The sequence below is a fragment of the Physella acuta genome, unplaced genomic scaffold (assembly GCF_028476545.2).
Source record: "Physella acuta isolate Inbredline_101_S28 unplaced genomic scaffold, ASM2847654v3 ptg000017l, whole genome shotgun sequence".
NCBI classification, from domain to species: domain Eukaryota; kingdom Metazoa; phylum Mollusca; class Gastropoda; family Physidae; genus Physella; species Physella acuta.
This window is the reverse complement of record NW_026731537.1, coordinates 1,766,769-1,785,843: the sequence shown is the minus strand read 5'-3', so window position 1 is coordinate 1,785,843 and position 19,075 is coordinate 1,766,769. Positions and strand designations below refer to the sequence as shown.

The 19,075-nt window shown below is 43.1% G+C and overlaps 2 protein-coding genes across 2 annotated transcripts; one reads left to right on the top strand and one right to left on the bottom strand.

The window, feature by feature from the left end:
• Positions 1–3,319: 3,319 nt before the first annotated feature.
• LOC131938776 (cell surface glycoprotein 1) lies at positions 3,320–7,060 on the top strand. Its single transcript, XM_059296946.1, has 4 exons — positions 3,320–3,413; positions 3,588–3,794; positions 4,948–6,081; positions 6,492–7,060. The coding sequence occupies exons 2-4, from the start codon at positions 3,604–3,606 to the stop codon at positions 6,943–6,945; spliced, it is 1,779 nt and encodes a 592-aa protein (XP_059152929.1). The 5' UTR covers positions 3,320–3,413; positions 3,588–3,603; the 3' UTR covers positions 6,946–7,060.
• An 8,321-nt stretch (positions 7,061–15,381) lies between these two features.
• LOC131937443 (fucose-1-phosphate guanylyltransferase) lies at positions 15,382–19,075 on the bottom strand. Its single transcript, XM_059294882.1, has 3 exons — positions 18,987–19,075; positions 17,545–17,718; positions 15,382–17,156 (listed from the first exon to the last, which is right to left on the bottom strand). The coding sequence occupies exons 1-3, from the start codon at positions 19,051–19,053 to the stop codon at positions 15,601–15,603; spliced, it is 1,797 nt and encodes a 598-aa protein (XP_059150865.1). The 5' UTR covers positions 19,054–19,075; the 3' UTR covers positions 15,382–15,600.

Genomic DNA, 19,075 nt, shown 5'->3' with positions numbered 1-19,075 from the left:
CCCATCATGCTCACCCCACCCCACCCCATCATGCTCACCCCACCCCATCATGCTCACCCCACCCCACCCCATCATGCTAACCCCACCCCACCCCATCATGCTCACCCCACCCCACCCCATCATGCTAACCCCACCCCACCCCATCATGATCACCCCACCCCACCCCGTCATGCTCACCCCACCCCGTCATGCTCACCCCACCCCACCCCGTCATGCTCACCCCACCCCACCCCGTCATGCTCACCCCACCCCACCCCGTCATGCTCACCCCACCCCACCCCATCATGCTAACCCCACCCCACCCCATCATGCTCACCCCACCCCACCTCATCATGCTCACCCCACCCCACCCCATCATGCTCACCCCACCCCACCCCATCATGCTAACCCCACCCCACCCCATCATGCTCACCCCACCCCACCCCACCCCATCATGCTAACCCCACCCCACCCCATCATGCTCACCCCACCCCACCCCATCATGCTAACCCCACCCCACCCCATCATGCTAACCCCACCCCACCCCATCATGCTCACCCCACCCCACCCCACCCCATCATGCTAACCCCACCCCACCCCATCATGCTCACCCCACCCCACCCCATCATGCTAACCCCACCCCACTCCGTCATGCTCACCCCACCCCACCCCACCCCATCATGCTAACCCCACCCCACCCCATCATGCTAACCCCACCCCACCCCATCATGCTCACCCCACCCCACCCCATCATGCTAACCCCACCCCACCCCATCATGCTCACCCCACCCCACCCCATCATGCTAACCCCACCCCACCCCATCATGCTCACCCCACCCCACCCCATCATGCTAACCCCACCCCACCCCATCATGCTCACCCCACCCCACCCCATCATGCTAACCCCACCCCACCCCATCATGCTCACCCCACCCCACCCCATCATGCTAACCCCACCCCACCCCATCATGCTCACCCCACCCCACTCCGTCATGCTCACCCCACTCCGTCATGCTCACCCCACCCCACCCCACCCCATCATGCTAACCCCACCCCACCCCATCATGCTAACCCCACCCCACCCCATCATGCTCACCCCACCCCACTCCGTCATGCTCACCCCACTCCGCCATGCTCACCCCACCCCACCCCACCCCATCATGCTAACCCCACCCCACCCCATCATGCTCACCCCACCCCACCCCATCATGCTAACCCCACCCCACCCCATCATGCTCACCCCACCCCACCCCATCATGCTAACCCCACCCCACCCCACCATGCTCACCCCACCCCACTCCGTCATGCTCACCCCACCCCACCCCATCATGCTAACCCCACCCCACCCCATCATGCTAACCCCACCCCACCCCACCATGCTCACCCCACCCCACTCCGTCATGCTCACCCCACCCCACCCCACCATGCTCACCCCACCCCACCCCATCATGCTAACCCCACCCCACCCCATCATGCTAACCCCACCCCACCCCATCATGCTCACCCCACCCCACCCCATCATGCTTACCCCACCCCACCCCACCCCATCATGCTCACCCCACCCCACCCCATCATGCTCACCCCACCCCACCCCATCATGCTTACCCCACCCCACCCCATCATGCTCACCCCACCCCACCCCATCATGCTCACCCCACCCCACCCCATCATGCTTACCCCACCCCACCCCATCATGCTAACCCCACCCCACCCCATCATGCTCACCCCACTCCGTCATGCTCACCCCACCCCACCCCACCCCATCATGCTAACCCAACCCCACCCCATCATGCTCACCCCACCCCACCCCATCATGCTCACCCCACCCCACCCCATCATGCTCACCCCACCCCACCCCATCATGCTCACCCCACCCCACCCCATCATGCTCACCCCACCCCACCCCATCATGCTCACCCCACCCCATCATGCTCACCCCACCCCACCCCATCATGCTCACCCCACCCCACCCCATCATGCTCACCCCACCCCACCCCATCATGCTCACCCCACCCCACCCCATCATGCTCACCCCACCCCATCATGCTCACCCCACCCCACCCCATCATGCTCACCCCACCCCATCATGCTCACCCCACCCCACCCCATCATGCTCACCCCACCCCACCCCATCATGCTCACCCCACCCCATCATGCTCACCCCACCCCACCCCATCATGCTCACCCCACCCCACCCCATCATGCTCACCCCACCCCACCCCATCATGCTCACCCCACCCCACCATGCTCACCCCACCCCACCCCACCCCACCCCATCATGCTAACCCCACCCCACCTCATCATGCTAACCCCACCCCACCTCATCATGCTAACCCCACCTCATCATGCTAACCCCACCCCACCTCATCATGCTAACCCCACCCCGTCATGCTCACCCCACCCAGTCTGGTGAGCTGTTTACAATCGTAGTGTCGGCTATTATGGGGCAGATAATTTAGTTTTTAAACGATTTGAAACTAAGGTAAGATAATAACATGTTCTGTTTGTCCCTGTCATTGTCGTCTGTAAACTGTCGTCACAGACGGCTGTTTTCACGGAGGCGGGATGGGGTGGGGGGGGGGGGGGGCGGAGTGGAAAGCGAGGGTGAGGATAATCGTCCTTCACTAGCTACTGATAGTGTTTTAAAGCAAAATATTTTCAGTCACAGCATTGGTAGTGTCGAATTCACAAATTCTGAATTACTGAAAAATAGTTACTAAACTAAACATATAAACTATAAACGTATGCTACGTCGCTGGTCAGCTCGTACTTCATACAGTAATAGTACTTGAGGCGTATTATATTACTTTTTTTTTCTGCCTATATGGTGCTCTTGAGTCGATGACCCCCCCCCCCCCCCCCAGCCGTCACCACACACCCCAGTTAAGTGTCAGATCACGTCACGTGTGCAGACTTCACGCTTCATCTCCTCACCTGGATTCACATTTTTTTTTTACAAGAAAATAATTTATTTGGTTTTCATAACTCAGATTTCAAACATTATTTAATACTTTCTTCCTCGATTAAAAAATTATAGCTCCCGTGTAGATATACAGTTACATCATCTCTGGGGTCAACACATGTGTCCACTGGTCGAGCAGGAAGTGTGTACAATAAGGTGTTCACTCCTCGCGTGGTGTGTTGTTTGGTCCACACAAGACGGACATTGAGACGATACAGTGAACTCTGCTCAAATCACAACACAAGGATGGGTGTGTTCACAAATGGTGTGGAGTTGTGTGAAAGTCTGGAGTTTGTCTACGTGTCACTGTGTGTTTGTAAACAACTGTACAAGAAAAACATGTCTTAAAACACCGTTTAATGTGCTCCGTCCCAAACACACATTGGGAGTTTGACAACGTTCGTAGGGTAGCGAGACAACATAACAGTGCCTTCAAATAGGGCTACACAGCGTAGTCTTTGTGAGGCAATAGGTATAGCTTAAGTATACGTGTGCAATAAGTATAACTTAAGTATATGTGTGCAATAAGTATAGCTTAGTCGCATGTGCTGCAATCGGTATAATTTAATGTGTATCTGAAATGTGTGTAGAAGTAGGTGCTATTTATGTATCAAAATGTGCTAACAGTTGTATATGATCTCAACAGGTGCTAACGCTTGTACATGACTTCAACTAGTATAAGCTATTGTTTAGGCACCAAGGGAGCTACTGACTACATCATAGCAAGGATGCCCAACACACTACATTACATGAACATCCAATTCAGACGGGAGAATGGGGACACCATCTTTGAGAAAACCGTTGACCTTCCTGGAATTGATGGAATAGAACACCAACTAGGTCACATCAAAAGGTGGGAGAAAAGTTTCACCTGCTTTTTTTTTTAAAATTAGATCTAGGATCTACTTACTTTTTATACTGGGGAGTTGTGTGTTAGGTTGATGTGGTGTTATACTGATGTAGTCGAGTCTATTGTGTGATATTAAAAGTGACACGGTCCAGTATATTCGGCCTTAGAGCACCGGTTATATTCAACCTTGTACAGTTAAGATGGGCGTATTACTGTTAGTCTTGTTGACAGTTTGTGTCGATTTGATTTGTAGCTTTAGTTTGTGACGTGTGAAAACTATTTGTCTAAAACCATAGGGCTAAATATATTTATAAAAAAAAATAAAGTGAACAGGTTTTAACGTGAGGGTCCTTTAGTCATTGGTAGTAATTCACCAACCAATGTATCTCACCTACATATGCAGCATATCATCTGTATATGTGGTATTCCAGTTACAGGTGTTAAATTATATTTCACCCTTGAGAGTATAACAAGAATTAATTTGCAGCATCTCTCCAGGGAGTACGCCCACCCCACCCCATCACACGAAACAAATAATAAAGAACTATAAAATGTATTTGTACAATATGCACTGTAACCAGTGACCGCCCATCTTCCAGAAATGTTAAGTGCGCCTCCTTGTAGGTTAAGGTACCCACCCAGAAAAAAGTACCTGAAAGAAACCCTGGGTATAGCGTGGTCACCCCCAGCCGTCTTTCAACTTCACCCACAAGACATGGATGGATCTGGACATCCTAAAGACTAGATTCCGGTTACCGAACTCGATGATTTTGCTTAGATTCGTGCACTCTATCACTTGACCACACCAACCCACCCACTCCCAATTTTAGCACTCACACACACACTCTATCACTTGACCACACCAACCCACCCACTCCCAATTTTAGCACTCACACACACACTCTATCACTTGACCACACCATCCCACCCACTCCCAATTTTAGCACTCACTCACTCTATCACTTGACCACACCATCCCACCCACTCCCAATTTTAGCACTCACACACTCACTCTACACCTTGACCACACCATCCCACCAGCCACCACCCAGATGTGTGTAGTTAAGATTAGTTAAGTGGATTTATTTACTTGGTAGTTGACATCAGTTTGACGTCACTCATGTACTGTGTCCTTAAACGTGTGTGTCAACTGCAGGTACTACAGGACGTTGCCCCTGGTCACCAATGTCCCCTGCCCACAGTTCTGGCCCACTGCCACCAACACACCCTGCGAACAACATTGGCCATCCATCTCACACACACCCTGCCCACTACATTGGCCAGCCGCCTCAAACTTACTCCACCCACATGAGTGTCCAACAGGCACCACGCCCTGTCTACAACACTGGCCAACTAGAGGCAACGTCTTCGTTCCACGACATGGCCAACCGGCCTCCAATAGACCCTGCCCACACCATTGGCCATCGGACGTGTTCATACAAGATGGGCCATCGGCCTCCAACAGACCCTTCCCACAAGATGGGCCATCGGCCTTAAACAGAACCTGCCCGCAAGATGGGCCATCGGCCTTAAACAGAACCTGTCCGCAAGATGGGCCATCGGCCTCAAACAGACCCTGCCCACAAGATGGGCCATCGGCGTTAAACAGACCCTGCCCACAAGATGGGCCATCGGCCTTAAACAGAACATGCCCGCAAGATGGGCCATCGGCCTTAAACAGAACCTGCCCGCAAGATGGGCCATCGGCCTCAAACAGACCCTGCCCACAAGATGGGCCATCGGCCTTAAACAGAACCTGCCCGCAAGGTGGGCCATCGACCTTAAACAGAACCTGCCCGCAAGATGGGCCATCGGCCTCCAACAGACCCTGCGCACAAGATGGGCCATCGGCCTTAAACAGACCCTGCCCACAAGATGGGCCATCGGCCTCCAATAGACCCTGCGCACAAGATGGGACATCGGCCTTAAACAGACCCTGCGCACAAGATGGGCCATCGGCCTCAAACAGACCCTGCCCACAGGGACCATCGGCCTCAAACACGCCATCACCACAAGATCCGCCTCCAGCCACCAACAGACCTTGCCCAATCCACTGGCCAGTGACCTCCAACGGCCCGTGCCCCAAGGACTGGCTGATCCTGTACTACGGGCTCCTGTTCTCCACCTTACAGGCCGACCTGGAGAGCATGAAGCTGTACCTGGACACGGGAATCATGCTGACTGACCTGGGCCGCAGGTTTAGCCCCGCCCTCATGTGTGCTGCTATCAACTTTGGCACCGTAGCTGTAAAACTGCTGGTAGAGTATGGCGCTATAGAGAACTTTAAGGGGTGAGTGGTGATAGGAGGGTTGGTATATGGGAGGGTTGGTATAGGGGGAGGGTTGGTATAGGGGGAGGGTTGGTATAGGGGGAGGGTTGGTATAGGGGGAGGGTTGGTATAGGGGGAGGGTTGGTATAGGGGAGGGTTGGCATATGGTTGGGTTGCTAGGGGGTTGGTATAGGGTTGGGTTGGTAGGAAACTTTATCTAAACTGAATGTTTATCTAAACTGACTGTCCATCTAAAGTGAATGCCCACCGAGATAGTGACAATCTTTGTGTACGAGTGATGTGCGAGTGTTGTGCTAGTGATGTATGATGTGTGGATAGTGAATGAATCAGGAGTGAATGATGTACACACGATGTATGTACCATGTGTGATGTATCTCACTACCATCACTGAACATGTTTACCATCCTCAGCCACTTCCATCTGTACGTCCTGTGTCTCCTGCCCACGGTGCCCAGAGGTGTCTTCGACGTCTTCGCCAGGGCTGGTAAAGGCTGCATGAGCGAGCTGGCCTGCTTCAACATGTTCAGCTCCGACTACTTTGAGGAGCTGACCAGGTCACACGAAGCCATGGACACCTTCGTGCCGGACAAGTTGCAGGAACTGCAGGAGTTGGTCTCTCAGCCCCTGAGCTTGTTCACGCTGTCCAGACAGGCCGTTGTCCGGCGCCTGAGACCCATGCCGGCCCGGAGAGATCAGGTCCGGACACTGGGTGTGCCACGGCTGATCCAGAACGAGCTGTGTGACGTGGACTTTATGGAGCTGGTGGAGCCGGAGTTTAGGAGCTTTGTGGTGTATGAGGTGATGGAGAGGAGCTGGTGCTATCGTGGTGCCAGAGTCGCGGTCTGCCGGGAGAAACTAATTTAGTGCCATCTGTCTTGTTGGTTTAACATGTCTTGTTGGTTTAACCATGTCGTGGTGGTTTAACCATGTCTTGGTGGTTTAACATGTCTTGCTTGTTTAACCATATCTTGCTGGTTCAACCATGTCTTGGTGGTTTAACCATATCTTGCTGGTTCAACCATGTCTTGCTTGTTTAACCATATCTTGCTGGTTCAACCATGTCTTGGTGGTTTAACCATATCTTGCTGGTTCAACCGTGTCTTGCTTGTTTAACCATATCTTGCTGGTTCAACCATGTCTTGGTGGTTTAACCATATCTTGCTGGTTCAACCATGTCTTGATTGTTTAACCATATCTTGCTGGTTCAACCATGTCTTGGTGGTTTAACATGTCTTGTTGGTTCAACCATGTCTTGCTGGTTCAACCATGTCTTGCTGGTTCAACCATGTCTTGCTGGTTTAGCCATAGTGTCTTCATGTTTGACTTTAATGTGGTATACAAGAAAATTTTATTACTTAAAAATTTTTATTGATAAAATTAATTTTTAAACTGGTTATTATATAAAAACACCGATAGGCTACATAAACTATTGTTTTAAATTATATGTATATATATATATTTTAAAATTTGTAGAATCTAGCTACTAACGTATTACAATTTTAAGATAGTCCATTTTTTTAAATCAAAATTAAATCATACAATATTTAATTTTATTAACTAAATTTTTTAAAATATACCGAAATACATTTTACAGCATTCTACGTATATTTTTACTAATATTGTGAACATTTTAGCTTTTATATCAGCAAGTTCAAATTAGCAAGATCTGTTTTAACTGAACTGTACATTTTTTGTTGTCATTTTAGTTTATAACAAATTGTTTATATTTTGATAAAAAGTGTATTAAAATAAGGTTTACAAACATTTTAATCATGGAATCTGCTTTTTTGTGTGTTGCAAACAAGAATACACCTTCTACAATGTTCCACCTTAAAGCTGTAAACTATTTACACCGCCAACATAAGTTGTGTTGACCTAATATGTTCTGGAATTGACCATTTGTATTCTGTAGATTTGATGCTGCTGTATTATTCTTGGATGATTTTTCCCGAGGGATCATCAGATTGTATTTCCTGACTATTCGTGAGAGGATTTTTTCCAACGAAATCTGAATCCCAAGTTAATTTCAATGGCGGTAGTGAAACGATATTTAGCTACCATCGAGAAGTCCTAAATTTAAATGAGATGAATAATTAACTAGTTATTTGAAATATCGCGTTTTAAAATGTGTGTGATTAGCCAACGTTGTTCTATGTTGGAGTAGGAGCAGCACAAAACAGCTTTAAGATTTGTAATGGCTTGATACAATCACTGTCAGAATTACACTGTCATAATCACTGTCAGAATTACTGTCAATGTGTCTAATTTAGTCACAATCACTGTCAGAATTAGTCACAATCACTGTCAGATCGACACTGTACAATCACTGTCAGAATTAGTCACTTTCTTACTGACCCAGTCACAGCAAGAATAAAATAATCAATGTTTTAATGACACACAATACTCATGGCACGATCACGGTCTTAATTACACAATCGTCTTAATGGCACAATCATTGACTTAATGACACAATCACTGTTTTGATGGCATAATCACTTTCTAAAGACAATCGTCTCTGTTGGACACAATAACTGTCCTTATCACGCTCTTAAGACAATGCACGTTTAACAATCACTAAAACACAATCGCTGCCTAACACAATCGCTGCCTGAAGACAGAGGCGTAGCGAGGGGGGTGGGGGACATATGTCCCCGGGCGCCGACCTTAGGGGGGGGCGCCAAATTGAAAGTTTGAGGGGGGTGCAAATGAAAAGTTCGAGGGGGGGGGTGTAAATCGAAAGTTTGTCCAGGGCGCCGGGAAGGGTCGCTACGCCTCTGCCTGTAGAACACAATCACAGCCTCCAGATTACCACAGGATGTTGTCATGTCCTAAAACTGGGACATTAGTTTGACATTGGGTATTCTATATTTAGCAACATGCAGTATTAACGACGTAATTAAAAACATTCATTAACTGCCATCGTGTCAAGGTTCAATAAACTCATAGGTCTTTTTATGTGAGACGAAAATAGAAAACCATTCCATAGGTAATCACATTTTAATTAGGCAATCACATTTTAATTAGGTAATCACATTTTAAATAGGTAATCACATTTTAATTAGGTAAGGCCATTTTATTAGGTAAGGCCATTTTATTAGGTAATGATATATTATGTAATCATATTTTAATTAGGTAAAGATGGTAGTTTAGTGGGCGCGGGTTAAACAAAAGCAATCTGTTTTAAGAGATGATGATTTAACGGAGGGTGAATTTAGTGTAGGAGTTAAGGACTAACTCACACTCAGTGTTTCTTACAGGCATCTCTCGGAGGGGTGGGGGGCGAAGAGAGTCTACCGCCCCCCGAACGAAATGGAATTCATATAGAAAATATATACTTTATATGTGTCCCCGTCACGTCCCCCCTGAAATTTTAGTCTGCCCTCTACCCCCGAAAATTTCAAGTGCCCCCCTCGCACCCGGAGAAAAAAAGTCTGGAAGGAACCTGCTCACACTCTTTGCCCCACCCCAGCCAAAGTTGTACGTGTCCCACACACCCCCACCCTTACACACACACTAGCCAAAGTCTCAAGTGTTCGCCACCCCTCTACCCCCCACAGCCAAATTTTCAAATGTCTCCGCCCCCCTCCCATCCCCACCACACTGCCAAAGTTTCAGAGGAAGGCATCAATTGTGGGATAAAGGTCGGGGTATGATGGGGGTGGGGGGGGGGGGGGGGGGGGAGGGGGGCGTAATACTATCTCATCACCGAGGTTTATTGAATCAAATCGAATTTTTTTTCCATTTACCTTCCCGTGTGATGGGGAGGTGGGGGACAGTACGAGATTTCAATCAATGGCCGCGTTTAATTTAAAAATATTGGAAATCATTCACAGACGACAGGGACGCGACGTCCACCGACCTTGACCTAGTTCCGTGGCGTGATTGTGTTTGCCGCGCCTGGAATAGTCAGCGGGTAAATCCGCTGAACTTCACGCCGCTGAGGCTGACATTAGTTTCCCATCTGCTGCAATTTGGCGCCAAGATCTGCGAAGAGTGGCGTTTGTCCGTCAAATAGATTGCTCTTCCGGTTGAAGGATCAACGCACGTCACTTGTGCACAAACAATCAGAGATGGCGTTCTTTTAGAGAAAAGTGGCATTTCAAATATGTCGGCTGTAGAGCTGTTTACTCGACCAATATTTTTTGTAAACACATTCTCGTGTCTGTCTGTCTGTCTGTCTGTCTGTCTGTCTGTCTGTCTGTCTGTCTGTCTGTCTGTCTGTCTGTCTGTCTGTCTGTCTGTCTGTCTGTCTGTCTGTCTGTCTGTCTGTCTGTCTGTCTGTCTGTCTGTCTGTCTGTCTGTCTGTCTGTCTGTCTGTCTGTCTGTCTGTCTGTCTGTCTGTCTGTCTGTCTGTCTGTCTGTCTGTCTGTCTGTCTGTCTGTCTGTCTGTCTGTCTGTCTGTCTGTCTGTCTGTCTGTCTGTCTGTCTGTCTGTCTGTCTGTCTGTCTGTCTGTCTGTCTGTCTGTCTGTCTGTCTGTCTGTCTGTCTGTCTGTCTGTCTGTCTGTCTGTCTGTCTGTCTGTCTGTCTGTCTGTCTGTCTGTCTGTCTGTCTGTCTGTCTGTCTGTCTGTCTGTCTGTCTGTCTGTCTGTCTGTCTGTCTGTCTGTCTGTAAAAATAATATGACGTAATTTACACAGCAACCTCAACTTTTGTTACGTATTTAGTTAAATTCGCTTTAGAAAAACTAATTACAAAAGAAATTTTGGCACATCATTGAGTTTTGCATATTTGTTTTTGCCGTTGGCCATTCCTTGGTCGGCTTCTCCTCAGTCGGCCTTGTCCGTCCATATTGTGTGTTGTTGACGTTTTGTGTCAAAGCCAGCCTTTGTACCGTGTCGGCTTTCTGTTTTGATCCTATGCTTTGTTACGTAATGAGCGTGATAAATGTGGTCAGAAAAGGTGGTCGAACTATTGTTGCGGTGAGTTAAGGGCAGCAAATCAGATTAGAAACGTCTTTATGCCATTTTACACTAATTTAAAAGACACGATGAAAACCGAAAAGACGAACATTCTATTAAATTATATTAAATATTATATGCATAGCGGAATTAAAGCCTACACACTCCATACTAAATATGTTTACGTTTGCTATAAACATTACTATACATATACAACCTACGCACACGACATTACAGTTAACTAATTTAAGATGATTTGCACTCGCTGAATATTTAACACATAAAAGTATTAACAAATTCCATACAAATATATAATTGTGACTTTTTTCCTATGACTGTTTTTCTGTTTTTTTTTCCGGTGTTTTTTTTTTCCCTGTGACTTTTTTTCCTACAATCAGAGATAATAACCTACTGTCATTGTGGAGGAAGCAACACTTATTTATGTGTACGATTTGTACTAAAGACTGTGTAGGATGATTCAGCTCTTGTCTAATAGAAGTTTATTATTAGCAAATCCACCTTTCACAGCACCGTAGTGAACCACATAATTAGTTTCATTAACATAATTACCAACGTCAATTTACAATTGAATATCATCAAACTTATATCAGAAGCAGGATGGCCGAGTGGTAGAACACTCAGCTGGGAGTAAACACATCTCCCCCCCCCCCCACCCACAGAAGAGTTCATCTAAAACAACCGGGTCCCAACCATGTTGGGAAGGAGTGGTCTAGCTGTAGAGAGCTGGACTGCTGAACCGTAAGTCTCGAGTTCGAATCCGGGGTCAAATGAGTTGACCGTCCCTGACCACACTATCTCTTCATATTCCGAGGTCACAGAAATAAGTGAACTCTACTTCACTTGCCATATAGACTGTCACCTTTGAAAGGGAACTTTACTTTACTTACTACTCACCATGTGCAATTTACAAAGTTTCTTGTCCGGCGGTTTTTTTTCTCGCGCTTATAAACAATATACACTGAAGATGATATCATTTCATATGAGGTTCTTTTTTAATGTGTGTTGAATAAAAATTAAAGAAATTGAAAGAATTGGTCTAGCATCGATTTTTTTAATCGGATAAAATACTATCGATTTGATTATCATTTTAATTAATTACTTACTTTAATTAACATAAAGTTACCTAATATATAAAGAAGGAGAAAACACGGGGTATTCTTGTACTATTCTGCTTACAGATAGTACCGTGTCGATTAATTGGTTTTAACATAAGGTTAGTGATCTATATTACATCGTCCTGATTATGTTTTTTTAATGGATCAGTTTGGTTACAGTCGAGCGAGAAGTCTAGGCTGTAACTGATTCTTTATTGGTAAACTTGTGCTGCTTGCTTTAGTTTGTGTGGGGCAGATTCACGATGTTAACCTTTCTGATAATCCTTCAATAAACCCTCAATATGTAGGCTGCAGAAAGCAATCACATCAGATGTCAATCACATCAGAAGGCAGTCACATCATACAGCACATATGGCAATCACATAAGTCAACATTTTGCTGCTTGATGTGTTTTATTTCTAACAATGCGAATTACTAAAAAATCCACATGTAAAATCTAGCCCTTCATGATTCCTACAACGAACGACTTAACTTGTCATAATCATAGGGGAACTACACTACACATTTAATAATATTGATATCAGAATTTTTTAACATACAAAGGGCAGTAACTCAAAAATTACTGTAAGGAAAAATAAAGTCTTTGGATTACCTCCCTTTACTTTTTTCAAACAAAGGGGGGTTTTTAATTCGTGTTTTAAAACAAAGTGATAAATGGTGTGCTGTTGGGCGGTTAAGAGCTTAATTTAGGAATATTTTTGAAATCTGGTTTTGTTTTTCTGTTCCTGTTTTTACTGTTTCACGATATATTTTTAGCTGTCGTATCTTAAATTCTCATATGATACAATCAAATAAATAAGTTCATGTCTATAACTATAACCATGTTATTGGCTGGATATTACAGGAGTTTAATTTTTTTTTAGTTTCCATAACAGGTGTAAAAAGAAAACACAATAAAAACCACATGAAATTTTTAATCATCCAATAATGTCACATCCCCAAGGCAATCCCCTTAAATATATCACACAAATAACAAAATATCTTAAAATAAAAGCTCTTGATACATGGTTTAGTTGTTCAAACTATTGAAATGAGAAATGATATAATATAAAAAATTATATTGTGGTAAAATAAAATGTTAATTTAGTTTACAAATTTTTTAAATTAATTCAATAATTTCAAATCCATGATACAAACAATAATTAGGAAAATTAAAAGAATATCACCATGTGCTTTAGGGTGCTGTGTGGGGGTGGGGGGGGGGGGGGGGGTTAGTGCACACCAGAGGTTAATGCATCTTGGAAGGTCGGTGCACTTTGAGCACTGGATGCACATTAGTGATTGATCTGTAGGTTTAATGAAGATCAGCACAAGTGATTAGAGTACTAGCTATCAAGAATTTTGTCATTAGCAAAACTCATAAGAGAACCAGCAATCATGAATTTTGTCATTAGCAAAACTCATGCAGAACCAGCAATCAGGAATTAGGTGTGAGAAATTAAAATATCACATGTATATTTCATTAGGAATGTTTACCATTGTCTCAGACAGCTGATATTCTGAGAAAACCAAATCAGGCAAACAAGGGTGGCAGTTTTCATGTTCTTGTAAATAGAAATCTGCAATCATAAACAACACAATTTTTAAAAATGTGTTCATATACAATTTGTTCAATCATAAAATATACAACTATATGATATAAAAAATTGTGTTCACATACAACCTTGTTCCAGCAAGATTACAAATAAGTTACAAGATAATAACCTCATTTAGTTTAAACTTGTTCTTTCTACAGAGAAACTCAGTGTTTACACAACATAGAACTTGTTCTAAATTTGTCCTACATTCTTAGATCGGCATGTTATCTAAACAAAATCCTGACCTTCTCCAAAATTTGTTCCATAAATCATTTCCAATACTAAATATTTTCCTTTTATCACATTCATAACAATAAAGGCATTTACAAAAACATGTGAAGACAGCAAAATAAAGTTACTATTTCTAACAACTCAGAATCTAGCATTTCGTTCATTAGGAAAAACCTAAAATAAATATGAATCACAAATTTTTGTTTAGAACCACAATATAGGAAAAGGATTTTAAATGAAACATAAAAAGTTAGGTTACATTTTATAAATTGTTTATAAGTAAAATAATAGTACATATAGTAGAATTGTTCTGTAGATAAATACTGGCAACTTTTGGCTAAATAGAGTAAAAATCTGAGAGGAAATATGTACAGAAAAGTTAAGCACATTTTAAAATTATTTAGCGCTCACAAGAAGTTTTTGGCAAAACAAGTGAACCATCAGTTGTATGGTCAACAAAGTTGTATGGTCAACAAAGTTGTATGGTCAACAAAGTTGTATGGTCAACACAATTGTATGGTCAACAAAATTGTATGCTGGACACTTTGTTGGTGATAAACTTAACAAGATGGGACTGTGGCTTAATACATGTGGCAGTACATGATTTGTGAAGTCCACCAACAGAGCTTCACAAAACTCAGACCATTGATGCATGATCTGTGAAGTCCACTAACACAACCTTCGACCATTGGGTGTTCATTATTTTTTTTATCAGGACATAGAGCAGATTATAAACATGTTTCACGGATGAGCTGAAGCCTGTATATATAAGATCTCAGTTTCTATCAATATAGAATCAAAACATCCATTAATAAAGTTTGAGAACATAATCCCTCAGTCATTACAGTCTATAAATTGTAAAACAAGTAATCTATATAGCCTAAATATATCTTAAAAGAAATATGACATTCCATATCGTTACTATGCATCAACAAATCTCAAAACAAATAAGCCCTCAACATAAATGTATCAATACATTTTTAAAACAAGTCCTTAGTCATTAAAATCCAAAAATGTAAGCCCTCATTTATTGAAATCCATAAATAAATCTTGAAACAATATTCTCTTCAAAAATAAAATCTTAACAACAAACTTGAATCATTAAAAATAAAATATATTCATAAAACTGCAAACTGTTCAAATTCAAAAATAAAACATATTTTAATTATTTTTTTTAAAATTACATCTTTCCATATAAATGTATTGATGTATTTATGGGTGTATACAATGTCATTTAGCAAAACAGATGGTTCACTGAAATAAATTTAAAGAAAATTGTTCAATTAATCTCATTTGTTCTAGATGATGTATAACAGGAAACTGAGCTATCTGTATGAAATGTGCTACATCACACATTATTTACACAGCTACACCCTTAATCACATACATCTACAGAGCTATCCTGTAAATCACATACATCTACAGAGCTACCCTGTAAATCACATACATCTACAGATACATCTACAGAGCTACCCTGTAAATCACATACATCTACAGAGCTACCCTGTAAATCACATACATCTACAGAGCTAAACTGTAAATCACATACATCTACAGAGCTACCCTGTAAATCACATACATCTACAGAGCTACCCAGTAAATCACATACATCTACAGAGCTACCCTGTAAATCACATACATCTACAGAGCTTACTCTAATGCTACAGTTTACTGATATCAGTGAGAGTTAATCTTCTCATACAAGTTCTTTCTGAAGGTCAGCATTGCTTTGACATCTTTAACCTTCAACAAATCAGCTATTGAGAACAGGGGTTCATCAACTGGATTTACCTCCCTTGTTTCCAAGTTAAGGGCCACAACTGCATCTCTGAACGAAGCAGACATAGAATCTTTAGCTGGGTACAGCTTTAAGCTCCAGAGACTGATCTTCCTGTCCTTGTAGCAGCCTGGCACAACATCCTCTACACTTAGACTGTTGGCACTCAGGAACTCCTTGATACTGCCGCCACTAAAAGGTAGGGACTCGACGTCGCAAGATGCGACAGATTTCTTCAAGTCGTCATTGATATTGAAGTAGACAGTGACAAACCTGACAGTGCCTTGCAGGCTGATGGGAACTGTGTGCAGGAAAGATTCTGTTGGGATGTTCACACCACCAGCACTATCAGCGTTAGAGAGCTGGCAGTTGCTAAGGATACAGTTGGAAGAAATTTCTAGTGGTAAAGGAAAATCACAGTAATCTATGACACAGTTGTCTCCAATCACAGACTGGGTGTGCATTATGGAATGCATAACACATGCAGTCTCAGAGACGTTGGTTTTATCTTCATTAGAGTCTGCTACAATGCCTGTGGTGCTAGGTATGGTCCCAGCCCATACATTGAATACATCTTTCTGAAAGGCCATCTGGTCCTGAAACGTCTGGTCATGACAGAAGTGATACAACAGTTCTTTAGCCGTGCCAATGTGGACAAACACCGAGGCGTTGAGGATCAGGACGTGGAACTCTGACCCATTCAGGGCGTGAAACACTTTTTGGCGCATCTCCTGGAGGTTGGAGGTCACCTGGCTGACATTAGATATCAGCTTGATGTAGCCATCACTTGCCTTTACCCCCACAGACTGTAAGAAGTCACCGTAAGCATCTATCTCACAGCCCAGGCCCCCCACACATTTCTTGAAATCCAGAAGTTTCTTCATAACATCTGTGCCGAAGTAGAAGGAGCTGTCTGTGTAGACAGCTTCCCCCTGGACGTGGACCCCACCAGCAAACTGATGGTCGCTGCCTTTCAACAGGGCACCATGAGATTTCATGCCCTCATCAGAGAACTTCTGCAGCGCTTGCAGGCACTCACCCACATGAACAGGTACTTCTTTATCAAACTCATCCACATTTTTTATCACAAAGACACCATGAGTCCTCCCCACTGAAATAGGGGATGGGTGGGCCAGCGCTGTGAAACCTTGAGCTGGGACCCTCCAAGTCTTGTCTGACTCCATAGTGTAGACCATGAAATCATCAGCGCAGACAAGAAACACGCCAGGGTCGATTCTCTCCACTAGGGGCCAGTACAGCGCCAGCTTGAAGTCCAGCATCTGATAGGGTGGGGACCCGTGGGGGAGCAGGGAGAAAGCTTTGCCAAGAATGGTTGAGCTGGGCATCCGCTGGCTCCACCCCCCTGCATGGATCAGCAGGATCTTCTTCTCAAACATGGCCGCCCCATAGGTGGCGTCCAGGAACTCCAGGGCTGTCAGAGTTGAGCCACCATTGCCTACAGGACAACAGGTAAAAAAAAATAAAGTGTTACAACAGGCAGAGAAAGTGTGTTACTCACAACACAACAGGCAGAAAAAATAATGAAGTAAAATAACTTGCATACTGTTAAATATTTTTTAAGATATATGTACACAGGAATTCAACTAAAACAAACTACATTGCTGTGATTATACTTAGCTTAGCAACACATTGAGAGATAAAAAATAACATAGTTCACGCAAGGTTCTACAAGTTATATTTTTAACTTTAACATACAAATGATTGATGTAAGCCACAACTATATCTGCGACGGCGTACATATTGTATCTAAAGTTTATAAGACTAGCTCAATTTGTGTACATATTCTAACTAAAGTTGATAACACTAGCTCAAACATTTTTTACCTATTCTGATGCCTGGTGGGTCAGACACCACATGGATGACCAGGTCTAGAGGCAGCTCCTGCCGCGATCTTTTCTCAACTATCTGCAGCTCGAAAGCAGATTTCTGATCCTCATCAATTGTGGTTATAATTACCAGGTCCCAGAATGGTCTGCAACAATTATATGCCTTTTTTCCTGAAAAATAATAGAAAAATTATTATGCATAACTTTCAAAATAATAAACCATTACACAATTTTCAATATAATCTAGTAATTATAAAAATATGTTACAAGCTCACTTTTTCTTAGTGTTGGTTAGATTTAGAGAGGTTAATATTAGAATTATGATCATAATTTGCGGCAAACCATTTGCTGTGATAATTGAGATACAAGTGGATATAGATGGTTTTGTACAGATGGTGAGATCTATGGGTTTAACTAAGTAATGATTTAATTTTATTTTATTTTGATTTGATTAAATTTTAAACTACGTTTAGAAAAAGATTACGCTTTACTTAAAGCCTACTTGTTTATAATAAAAAAAAACAATTTATAGTTCATCTTTGAAGAGCCAGCTGTTTACTGGATTATGATTACTACTATCTGTTTAATAGTATTTAGCCTAAGTATTCAGAATTATTATGTTTGCATACATTCAATATAAATTATTATTTGCAAAATAATAATAATTATCTAATAATTTTTTGAGGTGGTAGATCAAACAATTACTAATTAATTTGACTTAGCCTGATTAATATTAAATTCTGACTTTATTAACTTAGGACTTAGGATGATAGGCTTATTCTAAAAATAAACTATTGAGGATGTTTATCACCAGTCCAAGTGGAATATAGATTCTAGATCAAGAACCGAACTTAACTAACTAAGTCTAGATCAATGTTCCCTCTAAGCTGCGCTGTTGCGCTGTTGCGCAGTAATTTTATTTTGAGCTACTGCGCAGTGATTTTGTAAAATAAATATATCCTTGTATTGTATAGTCCTAAGACTTTCTTTTAGAACAGCGAGCACAGAAAATACATGATGCACACTAGCTTTTCCCAGCCTTAGGGCTTAGAGAAGGAACATTGGTCTAGATGTAGATCTAGAGCTTAGAGATGTAATTTCTTACAGGCAAATAATACTCTGCAACCGGCTTTGCGTGCATTATTTTTTTCTTTCGCAGGTAGATCTAGCTTATAGATCTAGACTCTAGATATAGATCTAGAATTTAATCTAATCTAGATTTCTAGTTCTAGATCTAGATTTCTAGAACTAGAAATCTAGATCTAGAATTTAATTAATCTAATTTAGTTCTAAGATCTAGATTTCTAGTTCTAGATCTCTAGTTCTAGATCTAGACTAGATTTCTAGATCTACATCTAGAATAAAATGTGTTAACAGTGGATAGATTTAGATCTAACTAAGAAAAAACCTTAATGTTTAATCCATTACTTGCACTTTACCTCTCAACTGTTCATATGCATTGAGTAAAGCAGTCATGTACCCTTTGATTGTTCCTAACTCCTCCATTTCCAAATCTGATGTTGTTGTG

What these genes read in the sequence shown, in the direction of transcription:
- LOC131938776 (XM_059296946.1), top strand. Translation starts at nt 3,604, where the DNA reads ATGACTTCAACTAGTATAAGCTATTGTTTAGGCACCAAGGGAGCTACT. An exon ending in CAACTAGGTCACATCAAAAG is followed by an intron (nt 3,795 to 4,947) that starts GTGGGAGAAAAG and finishes TGTCAACTGCAG; the next exon opens with GTACTACAGGACGTTGCCCC. An exon ending in GCTATAGAGAACTTTAAGGG is followed by an intron (nt 6,082 to 6,491) that starts GTGAGTGGTGAT and finishes TACCATCCTCAG; the next exon opens with CCACTTCCATCTGTACGTCC.
- LOC131937443 (XM_059294882.1), bottom strand. Translation starts at nt 19,053, where the DNA reads ATGGAGGAGTTAGGAACAATCAAAGGGTACATGACTGCTTTACTCAAT. An exon ending in TGCATATGAACAGTTGAGAG is followed by an intron (nt 17,719 to 18,986) that starts GTAAAGTGCAAG and finishes ATTATTTTTCAG; the next exon opens with GAAAAAAGGCATATAATTGT. An exon ending in CCCACCAGGCATCAGAATAG is followed by an intron (nt 17,157 to 17,544) that starts GTAAAAAATGTT and finishes GTTGTCCTGTAG; the next exon opens with GCAATGGTGGCTCAACTCTG.